We start from the raw sequence: 21,175 nt of genomic DNA, 5'->3' as shown, positions 1-21,175 counted from the left end.
GAGTCTGAAAGGGAGAATGATGTGGAGGCTTATTGGCCCAAAGAAAGCAGGCAATAAGATGACTGGACTAGAGTAATGTTGACAGTATTGAGATTGACAGCGTGGGAAAGAGGTAGTGATGTAGAGAACAGAAAAGCAGCACTCAAGAAAGCAGGCAGATGAGTGATTACAGAGCTCCCTTACTGAACTTGCGCATAAGCTTGATATGAACAGTATCTGAAAGCTCTGATACAGGACCCGAGAGATGCATCTAGCCCTTCAGTTTATCCATGTGTTGCTCACTGAAGTTGCATCAGAAATGGGTGGCTCTCAAGAAGCCATTTTTAAGGAAGGGAAACGGTGAGAAAGGGCTGATTATTCCAAATTACACAAGAACTGGACTGAAAATAAGTGGGAACAGGTCTGATGGAATGAAGAATCCAAATTTGAAAATTTTTGGTTCAAATTGTTGTTAGTATATCATGAGAGGATGGTTTCCGGTTGACGGCATGTCGGAATAGTCGCTCTTCGCAGGGCTCCTACTTTTATCACAACTACTTAATAATTTTCTCACTACCTGCTACAAAGTGGGGACTTATATTGGTGGTATTGTTTGTCTGGTGTCATAATCTGCCAAGATGACCAGTAGAAACACCAGGAACCAGGAGCAAAAAAGAAATGAGCTCGGTGCAGCTAATGAGGCTATCATGGCTATGCTAAAGACCACGCTGGATGAGCACAAAGCCTCGCTTTCGGCAGAATTCAAGACATCCGTTCAGCGACTTGAAAACAAGCTGGACAGCATCCAAACAACTCTCAACAGCCATGACCAACAGATTACGGCTTTGGAAACCACGGCCACAGCTACAAATGCGGAGCTCCAGGATGTGGTGGCTAAGTTAGCGGTAGTGGTAGAGGATAGCGATAAGCTGAGAGCTAGGCTAATCGACATTGAAAGCAGAAGCCGCCGCAACAACATTCACCTCTTGGGGGTCCCTGAAAATATTGAGTGGCCCAGGCCAACTGTGTTCTTTTCTCAGATGCTTGTGGACATATTTGGAGTGGACGTTTTGAAAACGGCCCCGGAGTTGGATCGAACCCACCAGGCGCTGGTAGCAAGACCAGGCCCCAACGTGAAACCTCGAGCGGTTGTTGTCTATTTCCATAGCGATCAGACCCATCAGCTCGTTGTGTGCAAAGCTCGGGAAATGCGGGGTAAACTGAAATATGAGGGCACCCCTATCCATATTGTCGAGGACTATTGCCCTGCGGTGCTGGAACAATGGTCCGCTTACCGCAGAGTTATGAAGGAGTTGTATGATCTTGGACTCAAGCCTCAGCTTCGCTACCTGGCCAAACTGCTCATTATGACTGACGAAGGGAACCGGAAGCGACTGGCGTCACCAGGCGACGCTCGGAGCTACATCGCCTCACACCAACCTCTGAGTTCTAACATTCTGGAGACCTGATCTGAAAACATGGTCATGGTTGGATCCTGCCACTTCCGTAGAAGGGCTCATGACATTTTAGTTTGATGTTTGGTATCTAGAAGACAGCATGGTATGAGTGATTCTAACCTCATTCTTTTTCACTGTTCTTCTCTCATTTTCATTTACAATACCCCTGTTTATACTATTGTTCTAATGCCACTGTTGGCATGCTCACTAGTCTGCTACATACACATATATGTATATACTGTTTTACTTTATATAAACACATATTCTTTTATTATTATTACCTCTCCTACAGTTTGATTCCTGCCATGTACAAATGGAGGACAACAATACCTCAGCCTGCCCTTTGTTGTGCTTTTCTTCTGTCCGTTTTTGTATAGTAAGATACATCCTAGTTCCTCAATTTTTCTAGACGAATATAGACAAGGTATATTTTCATAGTGAGACCTTGCCGCCAAAGGGAAGCCATTTGATAGAGTTGTGATGGCAAAGTCTTCGCAGGGGAATGTTTATACCCTGCTGTGCAATGGACACTTGCAAGTTTTGTTTTCAGGAGTTTCCAGGTCCAATTTATGTTGTTCAACGTGCATGTATGTATTGTCCTGTTTTATGTTTTTTCTGTTTTGTTTTTTTTCCCCTTTCCTGTTCACAGCCTATTACCTCAAGTACAGACACCAGTCTTCCCCTGGCCACTGTCAACTTGTCAAATCAAAGACCTGTCTGAATACAGTAAGGTATGTTGAACACAATCAGCGGTCTTAGAATTGTCTCCTGGAACGTGAGAGGTGTGAGGAATGCAACCAAAATTAACAAAGTTGTGGCGCATTTACAGCAGCTTAAAGGAAATGTGTTTTTTCTTCAAGAGACGCATCTCTGCAACAAAGAAGTGAGGTGACTCAAGAGAAACTGGATCGGCAATATATATCATTCCAAATTTAACGCCAAGGCTAGAGGGACAGCCATACTTATTCGTAATAATATTCTGTTTGAGTAACATAAAGTTATTGCTGATCCAGATGGCCGTTTCACATTTGTGTCAGGAAACTTGCAGGGCTCACTTGTAATACTGGCTAGCGTGTACGGGCCGAATTGGGACGATGACTCTTTTATAGCTAAACTTTTCTCTTCACTTCCAAATTTGGAAAACTATCATCTTATTATTGGAGGGGACTTTAACTTGGTTCAGGACACTCTGCTGGATAGATCGTCAACTAAGGCCTGTTCCTTAAGTAAATCTGCTAAAACCCTAGAATTTTTCAAAACTCAGCTGGGGATTGTGGATCTATGGCGACATGCAAATCCTACTACTAAGGCATTTTCTTTTTTCTCTCATCCCCACCATACATATACACGTATAGACTTTTTTCTTATCGATATTAGGTTTCTGTAAAATTAGCCATTGTGAGTATCATGTTATCGCCATTTCAGATCACTCACCAGTTTCTTTTGATGTGGTATTAGCGACCCCCTCTCGACCCATTAAACATTGGAGATTTAACTCTAGCCTGTTGATAAGGGATGACTACACAAAATTTTTGAGATCACAGTTCTCACTTTTCCTTGAATTGAATAACTCTACTGAAGTGTCAAGAGGTGTACTATGTAGCAGTTACAGACCAATTTCTCTTTTAAATATTGATTTTAAAATACTATCTAAAATTCTCCACACATCGTGCAACTCAATTCCAGAGGTTGTGGTATCTCTTGACGCGGAGAAAGCCTTCGACCACGTCGAGTGGAGCTTCCTCTATGAGGTGATGGATAGTTTTGGCTTAGGGGTTGACTTTATTCTCTGGGTTAAGCTACTATATTCTTCGCCATCCACCTGTATTCGTACTAACAACAACTTGTTTTCGCCTTTTCCACTTGAGAGGGGCACTAGGCAAGGGCACCCTCTCTCACCCCTCCTATTCGCCATTGCTATCGGGCCTCTTGTAATATGGCTGCGTTCAGAGGATAGATTTAAAGGCATTACAAGGTTCGGTGTGACCCACAAACTCTCCCTTTATGCAGGCGACTCCTGTACATTTCTGACCCTCTAAACTCATTCCCAGTGCTTTTTAACATACTGGACCAATATGGTACACTGTCAGGATATAAGCTCAATTATCAAAAAAGCGAGTTGCAACCCCTCAACTCCCTGGCCAGAGCTCTTCCCCACTCAATAGTGCCCTTTAAGTGGGCAGAAACCGGATTTAGATATCTGGGGGTTTTTATTTCCGCTTCTATACCTAAAATGATGAAGGAGAATTTTCTATCCCTACTAGACAATGTTGGGAAAGATTGTGACCGTTGGACTTCACTATCATTGTCAGTGGCAGGGAGAGTTAACCTGATAAAGATGAGTGTCCCCCCCAAATTCTTGTATCTTTTTCAACATGTCCCAAGTCTTCTTACTAAGGCATTCTTCGACAAGATAGAAAAAATTCTGTCACATATCATATGGGGAGGGAAACAAGCTAGAATTCGCAAGTCTATTCTTCAGTCCTGTAAAACTGACGTGGTCTTGGTCTGCCCAATTTTAGACACTACTATTGGGCAGCTAACATACAAAAACTCTTACATTGGGTTCACAACAACCCCCTGTACCAGCCTGGGTACAAATGGAAACTGCATCTAGCTGTTACTCATTATCATCAACACTCAGCTCACCACTCCCTTTCTCTCCAACCCTTGTTGGGGATAATCCAATAGCTAAGGAAGCGGTAACTATTTGGCGACAGTTCAGAAAATACTTTGGGCTACTTGGACTGTCTTTGCTAACACCTTTATTAAAAAATTGTAATTTTGCACCTTCAAACATTGATGCGGCCTTTAGAAGTTGGGAAGATAAAGGACTTAGGACTGTTAAGGACTTGTACAGTCAGGACACCTTTCTATCTTTTGCTGACCTATCGTCTAAATACGACCTGCCTAATTCCAATTTTTTTCGTTATCTTCAGGCTAGAGGTTTTGTAAAGACGCAGTTCCCTCACTTTCCCAATCTGCCTCCAGAAACAAATCTGGATATCATCCTGCAGACGAACCCTCATCAAAATAGACTGATATCAGCCTTGTATAAAATACTAGATACTTTGGTCCCCAAATCCATTTCTCATACTAAGTTGAGATGGGAGGAAGAGCTACAGACAACCCTGCCAGAACAGCAGTGGGTGTCATGCGGTGTAGTAGGACTCAGGCGCAGAGCAGAGTTCAGGGGAAAACAACATTTATTTACACAATCACCAGGTGCAGATATATACAGTGAGGGGAACGGGGGTCCTAGGTCCGAAAGGGAAGTCCGGGATTGGAGTCACTCACACGCTAGCTCTTCTTCTTTACAGTGGTTGAAACAACAGGTTAGTCACAGGTCCGGGGAAAACTGTGCACAGGGGAAAATAAGGTTACACAGAGATCGCAGCAAGTTTACAAAGCTTAAGGATTCGAGGCAGAGGTTCACTGACGTGTCTAGCATAATCATCCAGCAGTGAGGCTGTCTGCGTCCCGGCCTTAAGAGCACAACCCGTAATCAGAGCCTGACGAGATGCAGGTGTGCGCCAAGGGCGGGAACCTGCAGTGAGCTCCGCCCTGGCGAGGAGGAGAGAGGAGAATGTACACCAAACACATGTGGCCTTGTGGAGCTGGCCGGGCAGACACGGGGACCATGACAGTGGGATTCTGCTTTGAAATTGATACACTCGTCCTCAATTTGTGCCTGTCATGCTTTGATTCAGTGCAAGGTGGTCTATAAAGTACATTATACAAACGCAAAATTATCTAAAATCTATCCAACCATTAGTGATCCCTGTAGCAGATGTGGACTATCACCTATGAACCATGTCCACATGTTTTGGTCTTCGACATATTCGACAAACTTAGCCAAGCATATGGCCAGACTGTCCCTCCTAATCCACTCTCCGCAATTTTTGGCATTCCTCCCGACTTGAACTTATCTGGCCCCCTCAAACAGGCCCTAGCCTTTACCACTTTACTAGCTCTGAGGCTTATTCTGTTGAAGTGGAAGCTTCCTCACCCCCCAACTCATAATCATTGGGTGAGAGATGTACTCTTTAACTTAAAGTTGGAAAAACTTAGATTCTCTCTAAAAGGTTCTATTAGGAAATTTAACATAATCTGGAAATCATCTCTCTTACTGGTGGAGTCTGAAGTGAACTGAGTGAAGCTACATTATAAAGTTTGGATTTTTTTTTTTTTTTTATCTTATTTTTACTTTATTTATTTGTTTTTCCTTTGGTTTTGTTTGGTCCCTTTTTTGTTTTTTGTTTTTTGTTTCTGTTTCTGTTTTTGTTTTATTTTGTTTTTTGTGTGTGTGTGTGGGGGGGGGGGGGTTGTTGTTGTTTTTTTGGGTTATGCTTGCTATGTGTATGGGTCTTGTGATATTCTTTTTTTGTGTGTGTGGGCAGAGACTGGCTCTCTGCGGTGTCTTGTCTAGTGTGGACCTGGTCTTGTCTAGTGTGGACCTGGTAGGGGGAGAATTCGTGATGGGGGGGTTGGAGGGGACAATGGACATACAACTGTTCTGAAATCAAGATCGACTTTGCTGTTGCTAACTTTGTATGTCATCGTTGAAATCAATAAAACAAAGTTGGAGTATATCATGAGAGAGGCACAACAGTGAATATCTACAGCCATCTACAGGCCCTGCCATGATTTGGGGCTGCATTTCAGTCAGTGGTGTTGATTCATTCCATCAAAATTGATGGCATGACAATAATCTCAAACACACTGTCGGTGCAGTATAAACACACACACAATGGAACATTAGCAGTCATGGATCGGCCTCTCCCCCACATAGCAAGGAGGTCTGGCCCAGATCTGGTATCAAGGCGGCACTGCTGGCTGACTTCTGGCGTGATAAGGTGTATGTCATCCAGATATGGGCCAGGCCTGGCATAGATGGCACTGTCTATGTGATGGCATGCCATATCTGGCCCGATTGTGGTTTGGTTTATGTGGCCCAGGCCCATAGAAAACAGGTCTTCCCTGGATCAAGCTGGCACTTCTGACTGACTGCTGTCATGGCAGGGTGTATGTCTACCAGATGTGGGCCGGGTCTGGCAATGATGGCACTATTTATGTTCCTATTTTCCTATTTTAGTTAGAAGACCCAAATGCCATGTTGCAATACTATACTGCTATGGTAGCCAACGTTTCAAATGCAGGTTTGACAGGTTTGTGAGTGTACACTTTATCCAAAACCTAGTGACAGTTTACTCATCTTTGCCAGTGGGTGGCTGTAGCTCAGGAGGTAGAGCGGGTCACCTACGGATTAGAAGGTTAGTGGTTCGATCACTGGCTCCTCCAGTCTGCATATCAAGCGTGTGAATGTGTACGAATGTAGTTAGGAAGCACTCAGTTTAGAGAAAGTGGGTGAATGTGGCATGTTACATAGAGCACAATGAGCAATCCAGGAGACTAGAAAAGCGCTATATAAGAGTCAGTCCATTCACTGTCTGAGCAGAGTTTTGTCATGTTACTTTTGCATGTTGTGGCACATGTTGTTATTACATGGCTTGATTAAGATACACATTAGGCTGACATCTGGGGCCAGAGCTGAAACTGTTCTGGGCCAGCACAGGGCCAGCAGTGTGTCTGCAACTGGCCCGTGGCTGCACACAACTTACACATGGCCCACATACTGCAAAGAATGACCGCCGTTTGGTGGCCCAGATCAGGTTTGCCAGAGGTAATCCACACATGGGCCAGCACAGGACCACCAGTGTGTCTGCAACTGGCCTTGTGATCTGGCAAACCAAATCTGGGCCACCGAAAGGCCGTCATTCTTTGCGGTATGTGGGCCATGTGTAAGCACATTGTGTGGGCCAGATCTGGACCATACCAATTTTGCTATGTGGGCCTGAACTTGAAGTAATGGAACAAATGGCAGAAAGCATCATAAAGAAGACCTTTGAACATCCTTCAAGAAGCCTGGAGAAGTATTCCTACTTAAAGAAATAACCAGAAAGCTTGCCTAAGAGAGTTCAGGCTGTGTTGATGAATAAAGGCGGTCATGCCAAACGCTGACTTTCAGGTTCATTAGAATTATATTACAGCTCTTGAAATCATGACGATAATAAAAATAATAATAATATATGAAGCATGGAATAATATATACTATTATCTGGCACATCGTGGTCTGACAAACAAATAATATTGTATTAAAGGAATTTTTTTCATATGGTATTATATGAAAAATTTAATATGATATTAGGAGAAATCTGTGCCTGTGAGTGAAAGCTGCTAACCTTGCTAGTATGAGCTGATAGGTTACCACCCTATCGTCTTTACTTCAAACAGCTCTTCACAAACCAGCAGTTGACATGTCAACCTTTTACACATATACTGTATACATGTATCATAGTAGCATTAACTGCTGAGAAGCCATGGGCAGAAGATCATGATGGGCTATGCTATCCTCCCAAGATGCTCTCTAATTTCTATACTGCAAGAAAACAAGTATGCGTATTTGAATTCAAACTGATGAAACACAAAGTGATGGCTCATTAATTTTTTATATAATAATGGACAAAAACAAAGAAAATGGACACAGCCATCCAGTGTAAAAGAAACAAGTAAAGAAGCCAAAAAAACCCAAACAAACTACCCTTTTACTCACTGCTTTGGCTGTTATTGTTCCACATTGCTACTCCAATAATCCTTTTAGCCATTGTAGAGGCGCACCAAGATTTACACTAACTACTCACACTCCTCAGCACCAAATTAGACTCACGCGGAGGCAGTTTTCAAAGCAAGCAGGTTGTTTTGGCAAAAGCTGCAGCATAGACAGGTTGCTACTTTGTCAGCTGAGTAACAATCTGTGGGCAGTGTAGTTGTTAAACGAATAAACACATCACTGGCTGAATTACCTCAGCGCAACTCACTCTCATTCATACATGCATGTCTCAAAGGTCAGCCAAGCATTTGTCGCAGTCTCACAAAGCCTCGTCCCTCTTGCACTTGAACACAAAGGAAGGTAAACCAACATCAAAAGCACCTCTGTGAACATTTGGAGGCATGCACGCACACCCTTATAAACCATAAGAAAAGATATTAGGGCCATACCTCAACCTCTGACTACTGTAGGTCAACTGCATCTTTATTCCAGAAATCAGTCCTATTAATAATTCATGCAAAGCCATCAATATTTCAGTCATAAGCAGTCATATTTCTGTTCTGCCTGTAAAAATAAATCATTAATGGCCAGCGGAACTCTTAAAAACAACAGAGCAGAGAGGTGGCGTGCATTTACGTATGTGCGTGCGTGCGCGCGCGCGCCTGTGTGTCCACCTAGACATGCGAGCTGCTGACCCCCAAGCACATCAGCGCATTCATCATTTTATCTGACTCCTATCCTCGATGATTTGTGTGCAGCCATCCTTAAATCACTTCTGAAACAGTGATTTAACACTCTGTGTGGCACGGTCTATGCTCCTGATTAAAAGGAAATTAGTCTTTATTTTTAAACCGCATCATCAGTTGAGACTTATCTCCAGGCCCTCACTGGGAAGTACCGTGATCCCATGCTGAAATTGCTTTTTTTGTGTGTGGAAGTATCAACTATTCAAAGCAATTTTCTGGAAGTGTAATGGCTTTCACATTGTTGTGGAGTCCATATAGAATGCCAGGCTTGACTTAAGGCTGCAGTGACTAGGTGGGTTTGAAACAATAAACAACAAGCTGTTTCTAAGATGACTGTCCTTCTTGTATTTGAATCTGTGCACAAAAGCAACTCCCAAAAAAGATCAAAGTGAGTGCCTTGTGCAGCAAAAGTTTGAAACAAAAAAAGGGTGAGGACGTCACATATCATTAAAAAACACCTTCAGAGGTGAAAGTGGCAGAGAGCGCCGACACGCGAAAGTCATACCAGCGTCACTAACGCGAGAGCTTGCAAAATTTCTTCACAGCTCCCTGGTTTCACTGTCATCAGTATTCACTGACCAGAATGGATGAGAGTAATAGCTGGTAAAATGGCCTGACTGTCACAAAGCAAATTACTTTCATTTCAACCATCAAGTAGGGAAAGCCACTGACATGTAAATAGCAGACAAAAAAAAGAGAGAGAAAAAGAAACGAGAAAGGCACTTACGCAAAAGTCATTGACATGTAAATACCAACAGAGGGAGATGAAAGAGAAAAGAGGAAAGATGATAAGGGAGGGGTAGGGAAACAGAGCGGGTGAAAGAGGGAGAAAGACAGACTCGAAGCAACGTCAAGCTTTCGAGTTTCTGAAGAGCCGTAATGGTCCTCATTCTCATTCAGGTGTAATTTAAATGAATAGGTTGCCAATTTGATTGATAGAATCTTGGATGAGGCTTTCAGCTCTGAATGTAACCTATGAAGAAGGTAAATAACACTCTGCTCTTTCAAGTATCCCTCTCCCTATCTCTCCTCTCCAGCCAAGTGCAGTGCCACCCATGTGAGACAGAGTTGTACATGAGTCACATAATATCCTCTCTTTTGCACCGAAATGGCTTCCTCAGTGTGTCAAGCGCTGTGCTCCGGTGGCTGTCGCAGTTGCATCCCGGGCCCGTGCTGTATGAATGATGACAAGGAGCAACTGGCTTCCATTGGGATCTAATCAAATGTGAGGGCCCATGCGGCTGCAGCCTGATAGAGAGGCGCTTTAACAGAGCTGCTCAAGGGAGACTCATCCATCAACCTGCAACCAACCAAAGAGCACTGGGCTACCGCTGGCAGTGATGGAGAACTCAGTGACTGACTCAATGGAGGTGTGCAAGCGTCTGCCTGCACATGCGCGTGTATGCGTCGACGCATAGGGGGAACAGAATATGAGGGAACATAACCTCGTTATCCCCGGCTTTAACGCAGACTTTAAAACGAGTTATGTTTGAGAGCACGGATATGTGATATCTGATAGATGTGCTAACAGAGTTACATGACATCAGATGAGGCCTTCTTGAAAACGGCAGGCGGAAGAACCATTAAATTTCGTGTCAGTATCAGTCTTCTCAGCGCACGAATGTTATCAGTCATGACCTTGTGACGATATGGATCCACTGCTGTCTACTGTAAGCTACACCTTGTGAACCAAGTGCTTTTTAAAATCTGTAATCGGCTAACAGGCAGCAGCAATGTCTTTTTAGAAAACCAGCTAAAGAAATGTCTGAGATTACTCGAGTCGTGCAAGTTTACCCTGTTTGAACTTTTTTTTCTTTATCTTAAAGAAAACATTCTCAGCTGAGCAAATAAAAAAAGGCTAACTGTGTGAAGAGCACATTTGGAAAACAGATCATAGCACGATTATCTCCTCCCTTAGGTTTCGGTAGAACAGACGGAAAAGCGACAAGAGAAATGAAGTGAATGAACGCCGATAAGGATCGAATGATTCGCCGATTTCAAAATAAGGGATGGGTTAGCGTGTGTGCAGGTGGGTGCTTTTGTGTGTGTGTTTGTCTTCCTTTATCAGTACAGACAGCAGGCCTGTGAGGTCAGTACCTAATCACAGTGAAGGTTAGATTTCTATCTTACTATTTTCCAAGTCCCTATCTTTCCATCTCACTACTGGCCTCTCTCTAATCTACTGCCAGAGATCCACAGCAGGGCAAAGGATTCAGATAATATTAGTGAAATGTTTCCAGGTATTAACGCACACAAACAGCTACAGAGAATGTGGTGTGTGTTTGCGGCGGGGTGAAAGTAAGCAAGCATGGGAGGTTTAGCAAGAGCAGCAGTAGGTGTTATATATCTAATCAAGCATGGTATTGACTTTATGTTTATTTTGTGCTTATTTATTGTTTTCTTAGTCACATTACCTCTGCGCTGTGTCCCCGCAGTGACACAGCTGTAATTTACTCCCATAATTAAATATCTGGCTGAAAACTCAAAAGCCTGATTTTCTCCAATTGAATTCCCAATTCCTCACAGATACGCTGCATCAGCTTACAGACTCACTGAGGCTCCGGGTTTGGACGATGTTTGGAGATGTGTAAACACAAAGAGAGAGAGAGAAAGAAAGAAAGAGATGCTGGAAAATATGGTGAGATGATATTGTAGAAGCAACGAGGGGAAAAAAGATGAAGAGAAGTTTGAGAGGAGGAATAGAAATTGAGGGTAGAAGGAGCTAGAGAGGATCAGTGAATAAATTAGACAGAGAGAGATTAGATCTGCGACAAGCTGAAAGATGTAGATTTTTTCGGTGCCAGGACAGCATTTGGCCAACCCTCTCCTTTTGGGCGTCGTCCAGACACTTAGAGATGGGTGACACACACTGGCATCTGTTTGTTTGTGTGTCAGAGCAGTGTGTGTGTGTGAGAGAGAGAGTTTACATGTAGCCACTGGAGTTTAGAGATTACAGCGAGAGGTGAGGCCAAACTGACAACAGCTGCTGACATATAAACCACATGACATTGATTTATTTCTGATTCCGGCTTAATACCCCTTCCTTACCCCTTAACGTACAGACACTCGTAACACATACACGCACGCAGTTATAAGTCAGTGTGATTGATATAAAAGCTGTCATGCTCTCTCCTGTGCTGTCAGGCTTCTCTTATCTCCATGGTGACACGGTGACAGGGCTCCATCTATCCCAAAGCCTGTGACACACACATACACAAAGGCATGTGCACAAATGGAACCTATATAAAAACACATGTACATATATAAGGTCTGCATACACAAATATGGCATTTTGGGATTTGTATTATAAAACCACTGATGAGTGAATGATTAGAAATCCTTGGTGTTAATGTAGATCTAACTCTGACACAAACCACCCACCTAAACGTTGCTGAAAACCAACCGACCAACCCCGCTCCTGTTTCTCTGCATGGATCATTAAACTTTCATTTGAAATTGAGCACACACAGCATGCGAAGGCTTCTGATGCTAAAGGCTTCTTCTAACCTACTGGTGGCCAGATCTGTCATGCAGAGTTTAGGTCCAGATATTTTCAAAGGGGGACATTCAAAAGAACTAGAAGCTGTCTATATATATAAACTGAACCAGTGTTTCAATGTCAACCGGCAAAAATCAATAAATAAATTACAGATGCACGCAGCAGCTATTGCAAGATCAGAAACCCAAAGCTGAAAACTTCTGTCAACAGGTTGCTCAGCTGTTGGACAAAGCAGAGGAGCAGCAAAACAAAAAGACTGACAGGCAGAGAGGAAAAGAGAAGCACAAGCCAACTACAGTAGTTACTTATGATATACTACTACCCTCTGCTGGACGTGAGGGTAACCTGCAGGATATTATCTTCTTTAATTCTCTCCTTTTTTTTAACACTCAAATTCTCATTATGCTAGTTACATTGATCTTTTTTATTTTTTAATCTAGCAGACAAAGTCCTTGGATGTATTGACTTTCACCTTTAAATACACGAAACACCAGACTAATCCAGCTTGTCTACCTCTCTCTGGAATAAAAAATGACAAAGAAGATTAATCAAAAAAAGAGTATAAAAGAGAGCTTGAGAAAAGTATTGACTTATTGGATGTATGCTAAAGTGAGCCAAATACATTTTGTTTTAAGAGGAGATGAATCAATCACTGACAGCTTTCTTGGTAGCTATGGGCCTTTAGCAAGAGGATTGCATTAACTGTTAGTAGCTGTTGTGTTGCATCAGTTTTGTGGTTCTTGCGTCTGGGAATAATTTTCCTAAATCTGTATGATTTTATGATTTAGCTCATTCAAACTCAGGGTGAAGAAAACCTTAAAGCCTTCTATGAATGACCACGTCGCTGCAGCTGGTTAAGGACCAACTTTTAAAGTTAGTTTCACTGAGGACCACACTATAAAAAGAAGATAATAGCAAGAGCCCAAAAACCAGTATAAATACTGACAATATGGAACATTTAGTAAAATTAAATACATGCTTATGTAAAACCAAAGTAATTGCATATAGTTCCATAAGTCCTACAAGTCTTAACATAACAACTCAGTAGCTATCGAACCCAGTCATTCAGTTTTGTCTCTACAACGCAGACTAATCTTCTGCCTGCACATAAAAATGTACAAATACACTGAAGCTCAGTGCTTTTAAGATTTGGTTGAAAAAACATTATCTGCTGTAGCCACGTCTCTTTTTAGCAGCAGCTACCCATTTATCTTTTCTGGTATGTGGACCCAAACATCAAACTGACACTTCAAATTATCTTCTTTGCAAAAGAAAAATATAAATGGTTATAAAGTTGTCTCATGGCAAAGAGATCCATGGATTGCTGTGCTATTCTCTGTTAGCTTGCTTGCTAGTTTGAAGCTGCAGTAGAGATTTGCCATCACAAGTGTAGCTTCAGCTGGGCATTGTATGGTCCCATTTCATCCACCAAACACTTCCAATCAGATAATGACCATCTGCTTTTTATGCAAAATCACATTTTGTAGGAAAACATAATTTTGCTTTTGTTTTGAAGGCAACTGCTATTTTTTAAAACTTACATATCGTTAGCTTCATAGCATAATTGCCTAAGTCATTGACTTAGTCAAATGACTTAGGCAATTATGCTATGAAGCTAACGATATGTACATGTGTGCAAGTAGATGAGTCTTCATTGTAAATGTTTTGGTACTGCTGTTTATGAGAGATGTGTGCTGTGTTTTTGAAAGATGAATATAGACCGTTTTGTGGGTCTACAGGTTGAATTGCCATTACATAACTAAACAGAGAAAGGACCTCCAAACCTTTGCTAGCAAAGCTGCAAAGGTAGCAACTTCCTCCCACAGTACTCTTGAGTGATGGTGGAATCGAACCGTGGATTCGGACTGTTTTACTGTGAGACAACAGTGGTAATTGTCACTCAATGAAAGAGAGGTGGGGGGGTCACAGAGGTAACAGCATGCCTGGATAGGCTTGGGCCGAAATGGGCCAAAATATGAATGCTGTTTCTATAGCAATAATTGTTGGTAGTTGTCCTGTCTGCAACATCTAATTTTATCAGTATCACTTGATGAAGAGTGCACACTTTTCTGTTGTAAAATAGGATAATGAAAGCAAACACAATAACCAAATATTATACGTACAGAATAAAATATATACAGTATGTGCAGAAGATTAATATTGGAGAGAAGTGAGTTAAAGTTATTGTTGCAGCCCTAACAGCCCCAGTTTCTTTACAGTGTCCATGGACGTGGTTGTGCCAATTAGAGATAAAACTGGGTATGTAAAAATTTGAAAATAGCCTTAAATGACAGGTAGACTCAAAAATATTTGAGTTTGCCCTTTGCAAAATCCTTTCCCAGGAGTCTATCCCACCTCTCTTATTGAAATCATTGAATTAGATCTCGCATTCATGTTTGGTGCCTTTTGAAGCTTTAGGTTTTCATACTTTCATATGAATAAATAAGATGGCTATCTTGCAGTTAACTGCAAAAACAGCCTTTCCAAGAAGTGTGGTTTCCATTACTGGTAAGTGAAACATTAGTAATTTATCACTTAACGCTAATTAGCTGGTATGTGTGTCTGTGCAGTGCACCAACATAGTGCTAGCAAGCTTTCTGTCCTCAGCTGATAACTTAACACTGCACTGTCCAGAAAGTCAACATGGAGGGAGAGTATGACATCACTGTCTTCCACGTGCTCCATCTGTGGTGTCGGCCATTAAAGGGATAAAATGAACCTCATTTCTGATGTGCAAAGGTCTCCAGCTTAACTATTTTCAATGAAATAATTCATCTTAATTACCTACTTTTTATTATGTCAAGGTCAGTTTAGCTGTTGGTAGTGGAAAAGTCTTTCAATCCTGTTAAATCATTTACAAAGAAATACTAATTGCTTCTTGGGCAGATCCATAGGGAGAGCTCTCAGAATAGGCTGTGAAGAAGATGAACATACAGTGACAGAAGGCCATCTTTCATTTACGCTCGTACAAGCTAAGTCAACAGTTTCCAAAAAGACACCCTTAACAGACTAATGCACACAGGAGAAGTCCAACATCTTCTTTCAGGTGCATCTCAGGTAAAGACTTAAGATGTCAGTGGACGTAAGATCACAGCACACCCTGTTCTCATACTATTGACAAATCCATCACACAGATATTGTGCAGAGAGGGAGGACTTTGCACTCAATATGGTAAGCCCACTTAGTCCATCACAAAGTGTTCAGTAGCTCCTGATGATTGCCCTTGGAGGCAAGATAATAGGCACTAGCAAGGTATAAAGAGGGAAATGTGGCTAAGAATGACTGGAGGGTGTCATGAATGATGCCCACTGTGTTTTTCTGCAACATCAGATTTCTGATCAGCACCCCCCCATACGTCTCAGTTAACAGAAGAGCGCCCACACAGGGCCACCAGCGACAACAAAACAACTTGAAGAATGTAAATTAAACATACCTGCAGATGCTTTTTTTTTTTTAAAAACTGTGAGTCACTGTGTCTGTGTGCGTGGAAAGGGGGGGGGGGGGGGGTGCATGCGGGGGGAGAAGTGGGGGTTGGTTGGTCTGCAGGCCCCAGCAGGCAGAGTGAATAATTAAGTAAGCGAAGCAGAGTACCAAGCTGGGTGTTTTGTTACCCCCACTCTCACTCAGCACAAGCATACAGCATTAGATAACCCCATCTATCCACGTGTGTGTGCGTGCATGTGCAGTTGGCTACTTTAGATGATTCGACCATTTGATACCTACAAAAGCCTCTTGCTGCTTGGTAACAATTCCAGACAGAAAGCCTATACATCCCCTATCACACTGAGACTGGCTGCATCAACTGCTGCAATCAGCATCAGCCTTGTCTGGGCTCAAAAACATGAATCGCATGCGCTCCTCTGTTCAATACTGCTGCACAGTGGCATCGAGGGCATGTAACAGTTTATAACGATATGATTTTGTTTTTCTTATTCTTGTATATTTTAGTTTGGCGAGAAATTATATGCGACACTGTAGGAAGCGCGGGAAAAAAGTTTCAGTCATCTCTGCAAACAAAATATGCTTTTTTTATTCAGCATTAGCATTTTGTTTACAATCTATTTACAACATGGACACACATGACAGAACAAGTGAGGACTTTTTTTTTTTTTTTGCCTAGATTTAAAATGAAAGTAAAATAATGTCGAACCAACTACAGTGAAGTGAGGACAGGTAAGGATGGCGCAAAAGACGGCAGAATACACAAGGAATTAAAGAGAAAGACAAAGATGTGGACAAAGAGAACAAGCTAGTACACTACAGAAAACAGAGCAATGATCAGTTATTCAAGCAGGTAAAATATAGACATCACGAGAACAGATACACTCGACTTTATATTTACTGAAACATAAAGTTGGGACATTTAAGTATGTAGGGTACAACATTATTAATACTGAAAAACTAAAAAAACTAAAAAAACAAAAAAAGCAACCATCTTTACAAACATTTCTCTTCAGATCCTGTTCATAGCTTGCGTAGCACTAGCAGGCCCATCAGCCATACCCACCATGGGCTGGGTTGGGCTGTGCAAGTGATGTTATAGCTCACAGAGAAAGGAAGGTCATAAAACTTCTCTGAAATATTTTAAAGTATTTGTGAACATTTTGTTCTTAACAACGTTGACTAGGTTAAATGTTCCGTTGCCATTACATTAAGGTTGTTGTTGTTGGTAAACAGTCCCTCTGCTATGATTCCATCCATTAAAAAAAAAGGTAGAAGAACAAGAAGAAGCACAGTATGTGTAGCTTGGTAGTTTGATAAATCAACTAAAGATCCCACGTTCGTGATTTTTTTTTCTTCTCCTATGCCTACGAGCACCTTCTAAAATACAAATTAGAAGGATAATGAAACCCTGCAGACTCTAAAGATGATCTTCGACTGGCCTTGTACTTTGAACTCAGCAAAAGAGAATTTCCCCACAGGGACAGTTATCACTTTGACACATCATTATTCATTGTAAATGAGGGGTTTATTTCTATAGTTTGAACTATGTCAATCCTTTTTTCCCTTTTAAATACCTCTCTGTTACCTGTATTTACAATTAGCAGGCACAGTGGCAAAAATTAAGAGTAGAAATAGTGACAACAGTTAGGTCATATACAGTCATGGCCAGAGTTTTGGATAGTTTTGACTTGACTCTTCAAGATTCAGCTCAAGTGCAGTTATTGAATCATCAAAGGGTTAAACAAAAATACTGCATGAACAACTAAAGAATTAAAACCTTTTTTTCCAATGCAGTTTCTTATTTTCAAGATCTCAGATATAATTGAAAAGACCGGGTGAGTTTTTTTTTTTTTTTGTTGTTCCTCTTCCCATAAATTTAGCAGGTAAAATAGATTTCAAGCATGGAATTTGCATTTGGAAATCATAGCTGTGAAATGAGGTCAAAAGGAATCTCAATAAAACTGAAACAGACCTCATTCAAGGTCCCAAAACAAAGCAAATTCATTAGATACACAAAGAAAAACCAGGGTTTTGGTGAAGAGGAAAATAAGCCTGGATGCTAAATGAAGGCAACAGGTGTATGATCCCAGGATCCTTTATACAATAAAAACACCAAAACCAGAAGAAACCAACCAAACTTCATAAAAGCTATTAGAAAAGTCAGACCACTTCTGGAATTGCACTCTTCAACAGGTTGAAACTTAGAGCGGACCATGTCCAGAATGATGGAAAGAAAAAAAAGATACACGATATTTGGGACAACTCACAATCAATAACATAACACGGTAAGGCCAATATAATGAATGGGCTTGAGTGGTTTCAAGTGGCTCTGGGTCACTAGTATTTACTGATGATGGGACAGTCTAAAGTCAACAGATCGATACTTTCTGCTCATATTTAGCCAAATGCAGCAAAGCTGACTGGGTAACTGTTCAGACGGACAATGACCGAAAGCATGTTGTGAAATGAACCCAGTTTTTGAAGTTAATGACCTGGAATATTGTGCAATCACTGAAGCGGCCCTCTGATCTCAACCTGATTAAGCTGCATTTCACTTCCAAAGCAAACCTAAAGACTGAAGACAATAACTGAAAAAAACCTTAGACATGTCCATGGGTTCTAGGCATCAGTAGTTACTGAGTGCAAGTAATTTTTAACCCTTTATTAAAAGAATGACTATTTTATTTACCAATTATATTTGAGCCCGAGAAAACAGGCTTAAACTGTTGTACTTCGACAGTTAATGCAGCGTTTTTGTTCGGACCCCTGAATTAAAACAAAGCCTCCACTTGAACTGATATTGATATTTTGATATTGTGAGTGCCACTGTTCAAACACCACACGTGAACCACATCTGTTGTGCTTCATTCATGCACCCATCCTAGTCCAGAACAACCACACACACGTATTCAAGCACACTGCGTACCCATAAATCTGTGTAACTGTGTACAGAATGTGAATAACTCACACTCAGAATTAATATAATTACAGAAGGTAAGTTCGCACATAAACCTCAACAGCATTTCTAAAAGATTTACAGAAGTGAAGCGCTGAGTGGAAATCTACCTGAACAGAATAATTTAAAAATATCTGTAACACATTAGAATTAAAACATTTATTAACAAATCATTAACAGCTGAATCATAGTTGAATGATGTACAATGTGAAGTGTAGCACTGGAAATGACATCAAAAAATAGGAGAGAGAGATGAGGGCTGAAGAATTAAAATATGGGGCTGATGATGCAACTAATCATGAGTGTAAGTAATGCCCAGACTCCTCCCCTCACTACATGAGCTTAAGTAGCTTTCTGATTTTACTTTGCCTGTTCATAATATTGTAATATCGTTACTGCAGAAAAAAAGAAAAAAAGAAAAAAAAAAAACATGATCACCTTTTCACAAGGACAAGCCACATAGAGTTCGGCAGAGTCGCTCTCTACCACAACAAAAGTCAGTCAAGAGATAATGCAAAGACCGCACAGCTAAGTGCAGTCACAAGTTGGCACCACCTTGTGAAAAGGGAAAACAGTGCATGAACAAACTGGCCAGCCTGAAGACAACAGTACATTCTGTGGATAATGCAATTAAAGAACACGCAGACTGGGCCATACTCACGCTGACTGCTGCCATCAGCTCTTTCTTTGTTTGTCTGTTTCACGAGTATGAAGGACAAGGGTGGAGTGCAGATGTGGGCTAAGGATTCGGAGTGTACATGGTGCTGTCACACCGACCGAGATATGAAATAAATTAAAAATAAGACGCGTTAAAAAGTCTGATCATTAAAATGCATTTGTACAGTAATAAATAGTTTTACCCTCTATTTACAGTTCACCAAACACTTCTGCAGTTAAAAACATTTAATGCTAAATCTTTCAAAAGCCATCTTAATTTGTTTTGTTTTGATTTTTCGAGGATGAGAGGGTTGGCGCTCAAGATTCCCCCTCTTCATCATCCTTCCACTGGTAAGGAAGGCAGGAAGACAGAGAACAGGCAGGAAAGAAGACGCACGGGTAGAAATAATGTCCCCAAATATGTCTTTCCTGTGTTTCATCCTCAAAGAATTCACAAATTTAATGATGTATTGCTGCACCTGCTGTTGTGGTTGTTAAAGTTTTTGTTAAATATACCTCATTACACACACACACACACACATTCACCCATATTCACACACACACACAGATTTTGAGCACCCGATGTCTTGCTCTGTCCTCACACGACGCATTGTGTATCCTTTCCACAGCCTCTTGCTTGTTCTGAGTAGCAGTTGCCACTAGACGCAGACCTAAGAACAGCCTTCTTTCCAAACTTTCATAAAACCAGTGAACCAAAAGCTAGAGCTGAGTCTGTAGGGCAACTTCTTCCTCATCCCTCCTAACCTTTCGAAGCATCAATTGATCTTCTTTTCATTTTTCAAGGAGCCGTTGCGTTTGTGTTTCCCATTGGCCATGTTCTCATTATGGCAATGTCCATTGGCCATGCTGCCATCATCTCTGACGTTATCGCCTCTGCTGTGGTCCCTGGACCTGCCCCTCAGCAATCGTGCCAACCGGCGTAGGGCAAAGACCGCAAGAGCCATGGCAGCCCCTACAGTAATGACCACATCCAGCAGGAAATACTGGTAGAGGGACACCTCATATACAGCTGAGCGCAGGTGGCTCGCACCGTTGTGACGGAGAATATAGCCGATCCAGTAAACAGCCCTGCTCACAGGGTGGCCTGGTTGATCTTTGTGAATATTGGAGAGATAACGGGCTTGCTGGCGGTACCTAGGTTGGTAGGTAGAGGAAAAGTGAGATGGCATAAAAAATGAGGAAGGAGATTTGTTGAACAAACACTGCAGTCACAACCAAATCAACATATAGCTTAAAATATGAAATATTATAGACACCCTAAATCACAATGACCTGATATCATGAAAGGTCACCAGGGGGTGTGCTACGACGCTAAGAAAAGCTCGAAGTCAGAGTTCCCTGTGTGGCTTTCTTTATCTTGCTAAATCACCATAGTAACTACTGTTGAACACATAACCTAGTCAGGAGGTTAGGTTCACCGAAAGAATCACCAATTCTCTCTTTTATTGCATGTTTTAAGAGCAATGTAAACTCTCTGCAGGGAGAATGCGTGTGCAGGTTGTTAAAACATACTTTATGAAAAACACTAAATGAACTGAAGGTAGCAATGCCAGAATGTACATGTGCAGAAAATATATAAATGTTTTTGTATTGTAGCTATTTTTGAATTGCAGCCACTAAAATACACACCAAGAATATCTGTTCAATCAATAAAGTTAACTGGCAACTAACTAAAGTGATTTCCACGCCTCCGATATTAGGCAGTAACATTTAATGTTTAAACGTATCCAATTAAAAGTTTCAGAGCTCTAATGTGTGGCTGTCATCTTAAAAATAAACAGCAGCACAGAGCGCTGTTGACAGTAA

At 41.5% G+C, this 21,175-nt stretch overlaps 2 protein-coding genes across 3 annotated transcripts in view; one reads left to right on the top strand and one right to left on the bottom strand.

Moving 5' to 3' along the window:
• LOC113024198 (MAP/microtubule affinity-regulating kinase 4-like) overlaps positions 1–21,175 on the top strand; it is a 597,794-nt gene that overhangs the window by 225,025 nt on the left and 351,594 nt on the right. The gene's annotated exons all lie outside the window — the stretch shown is intronic.
• Positions 16,281–21,175, bottom strand: part of ugt8 (UDP glycosyltransferase 8) — a 22,527-nt gene continuing 17,632 nt past the window's right edge. Inside the window, exon 6 of one of the 2 annotated variants that reach the window (XM_026171076.1) lies at positions 16,281–20,503. In XM_026171076.1, the coding sequence (XP_026026861.1) occupies positions 20,125–20,503 (379 nt within the window). In that variant the 3' untranslated portion in view covers positions 16,281–20,124. The remainder of the gene's footprint in view (positions 20,504–21,175) is intronic. The other variant, XM_026171075.1, reaches the window with a different exon arrangement.

Source organism: Astatotilapia calliptera, chromosome 6 (genome assembly GCF_900246225.1).
Source record: "Astatotilapia calliptera chromosome 6, fAstCal1.2, whole genome shotgun sequence".
Lineage (NCBI taxonomy): Eukaryota > Metazoa > Chordata > Actinopteri > Cichliformes > Cichlidae > Astatotilapia > Astatotilapia calliptera.
The sequence above is the reverse complement of the archived record's forward strand: the minus strand, read 5'-3'. Positions and strand labels throughout refer to the sequence as shown.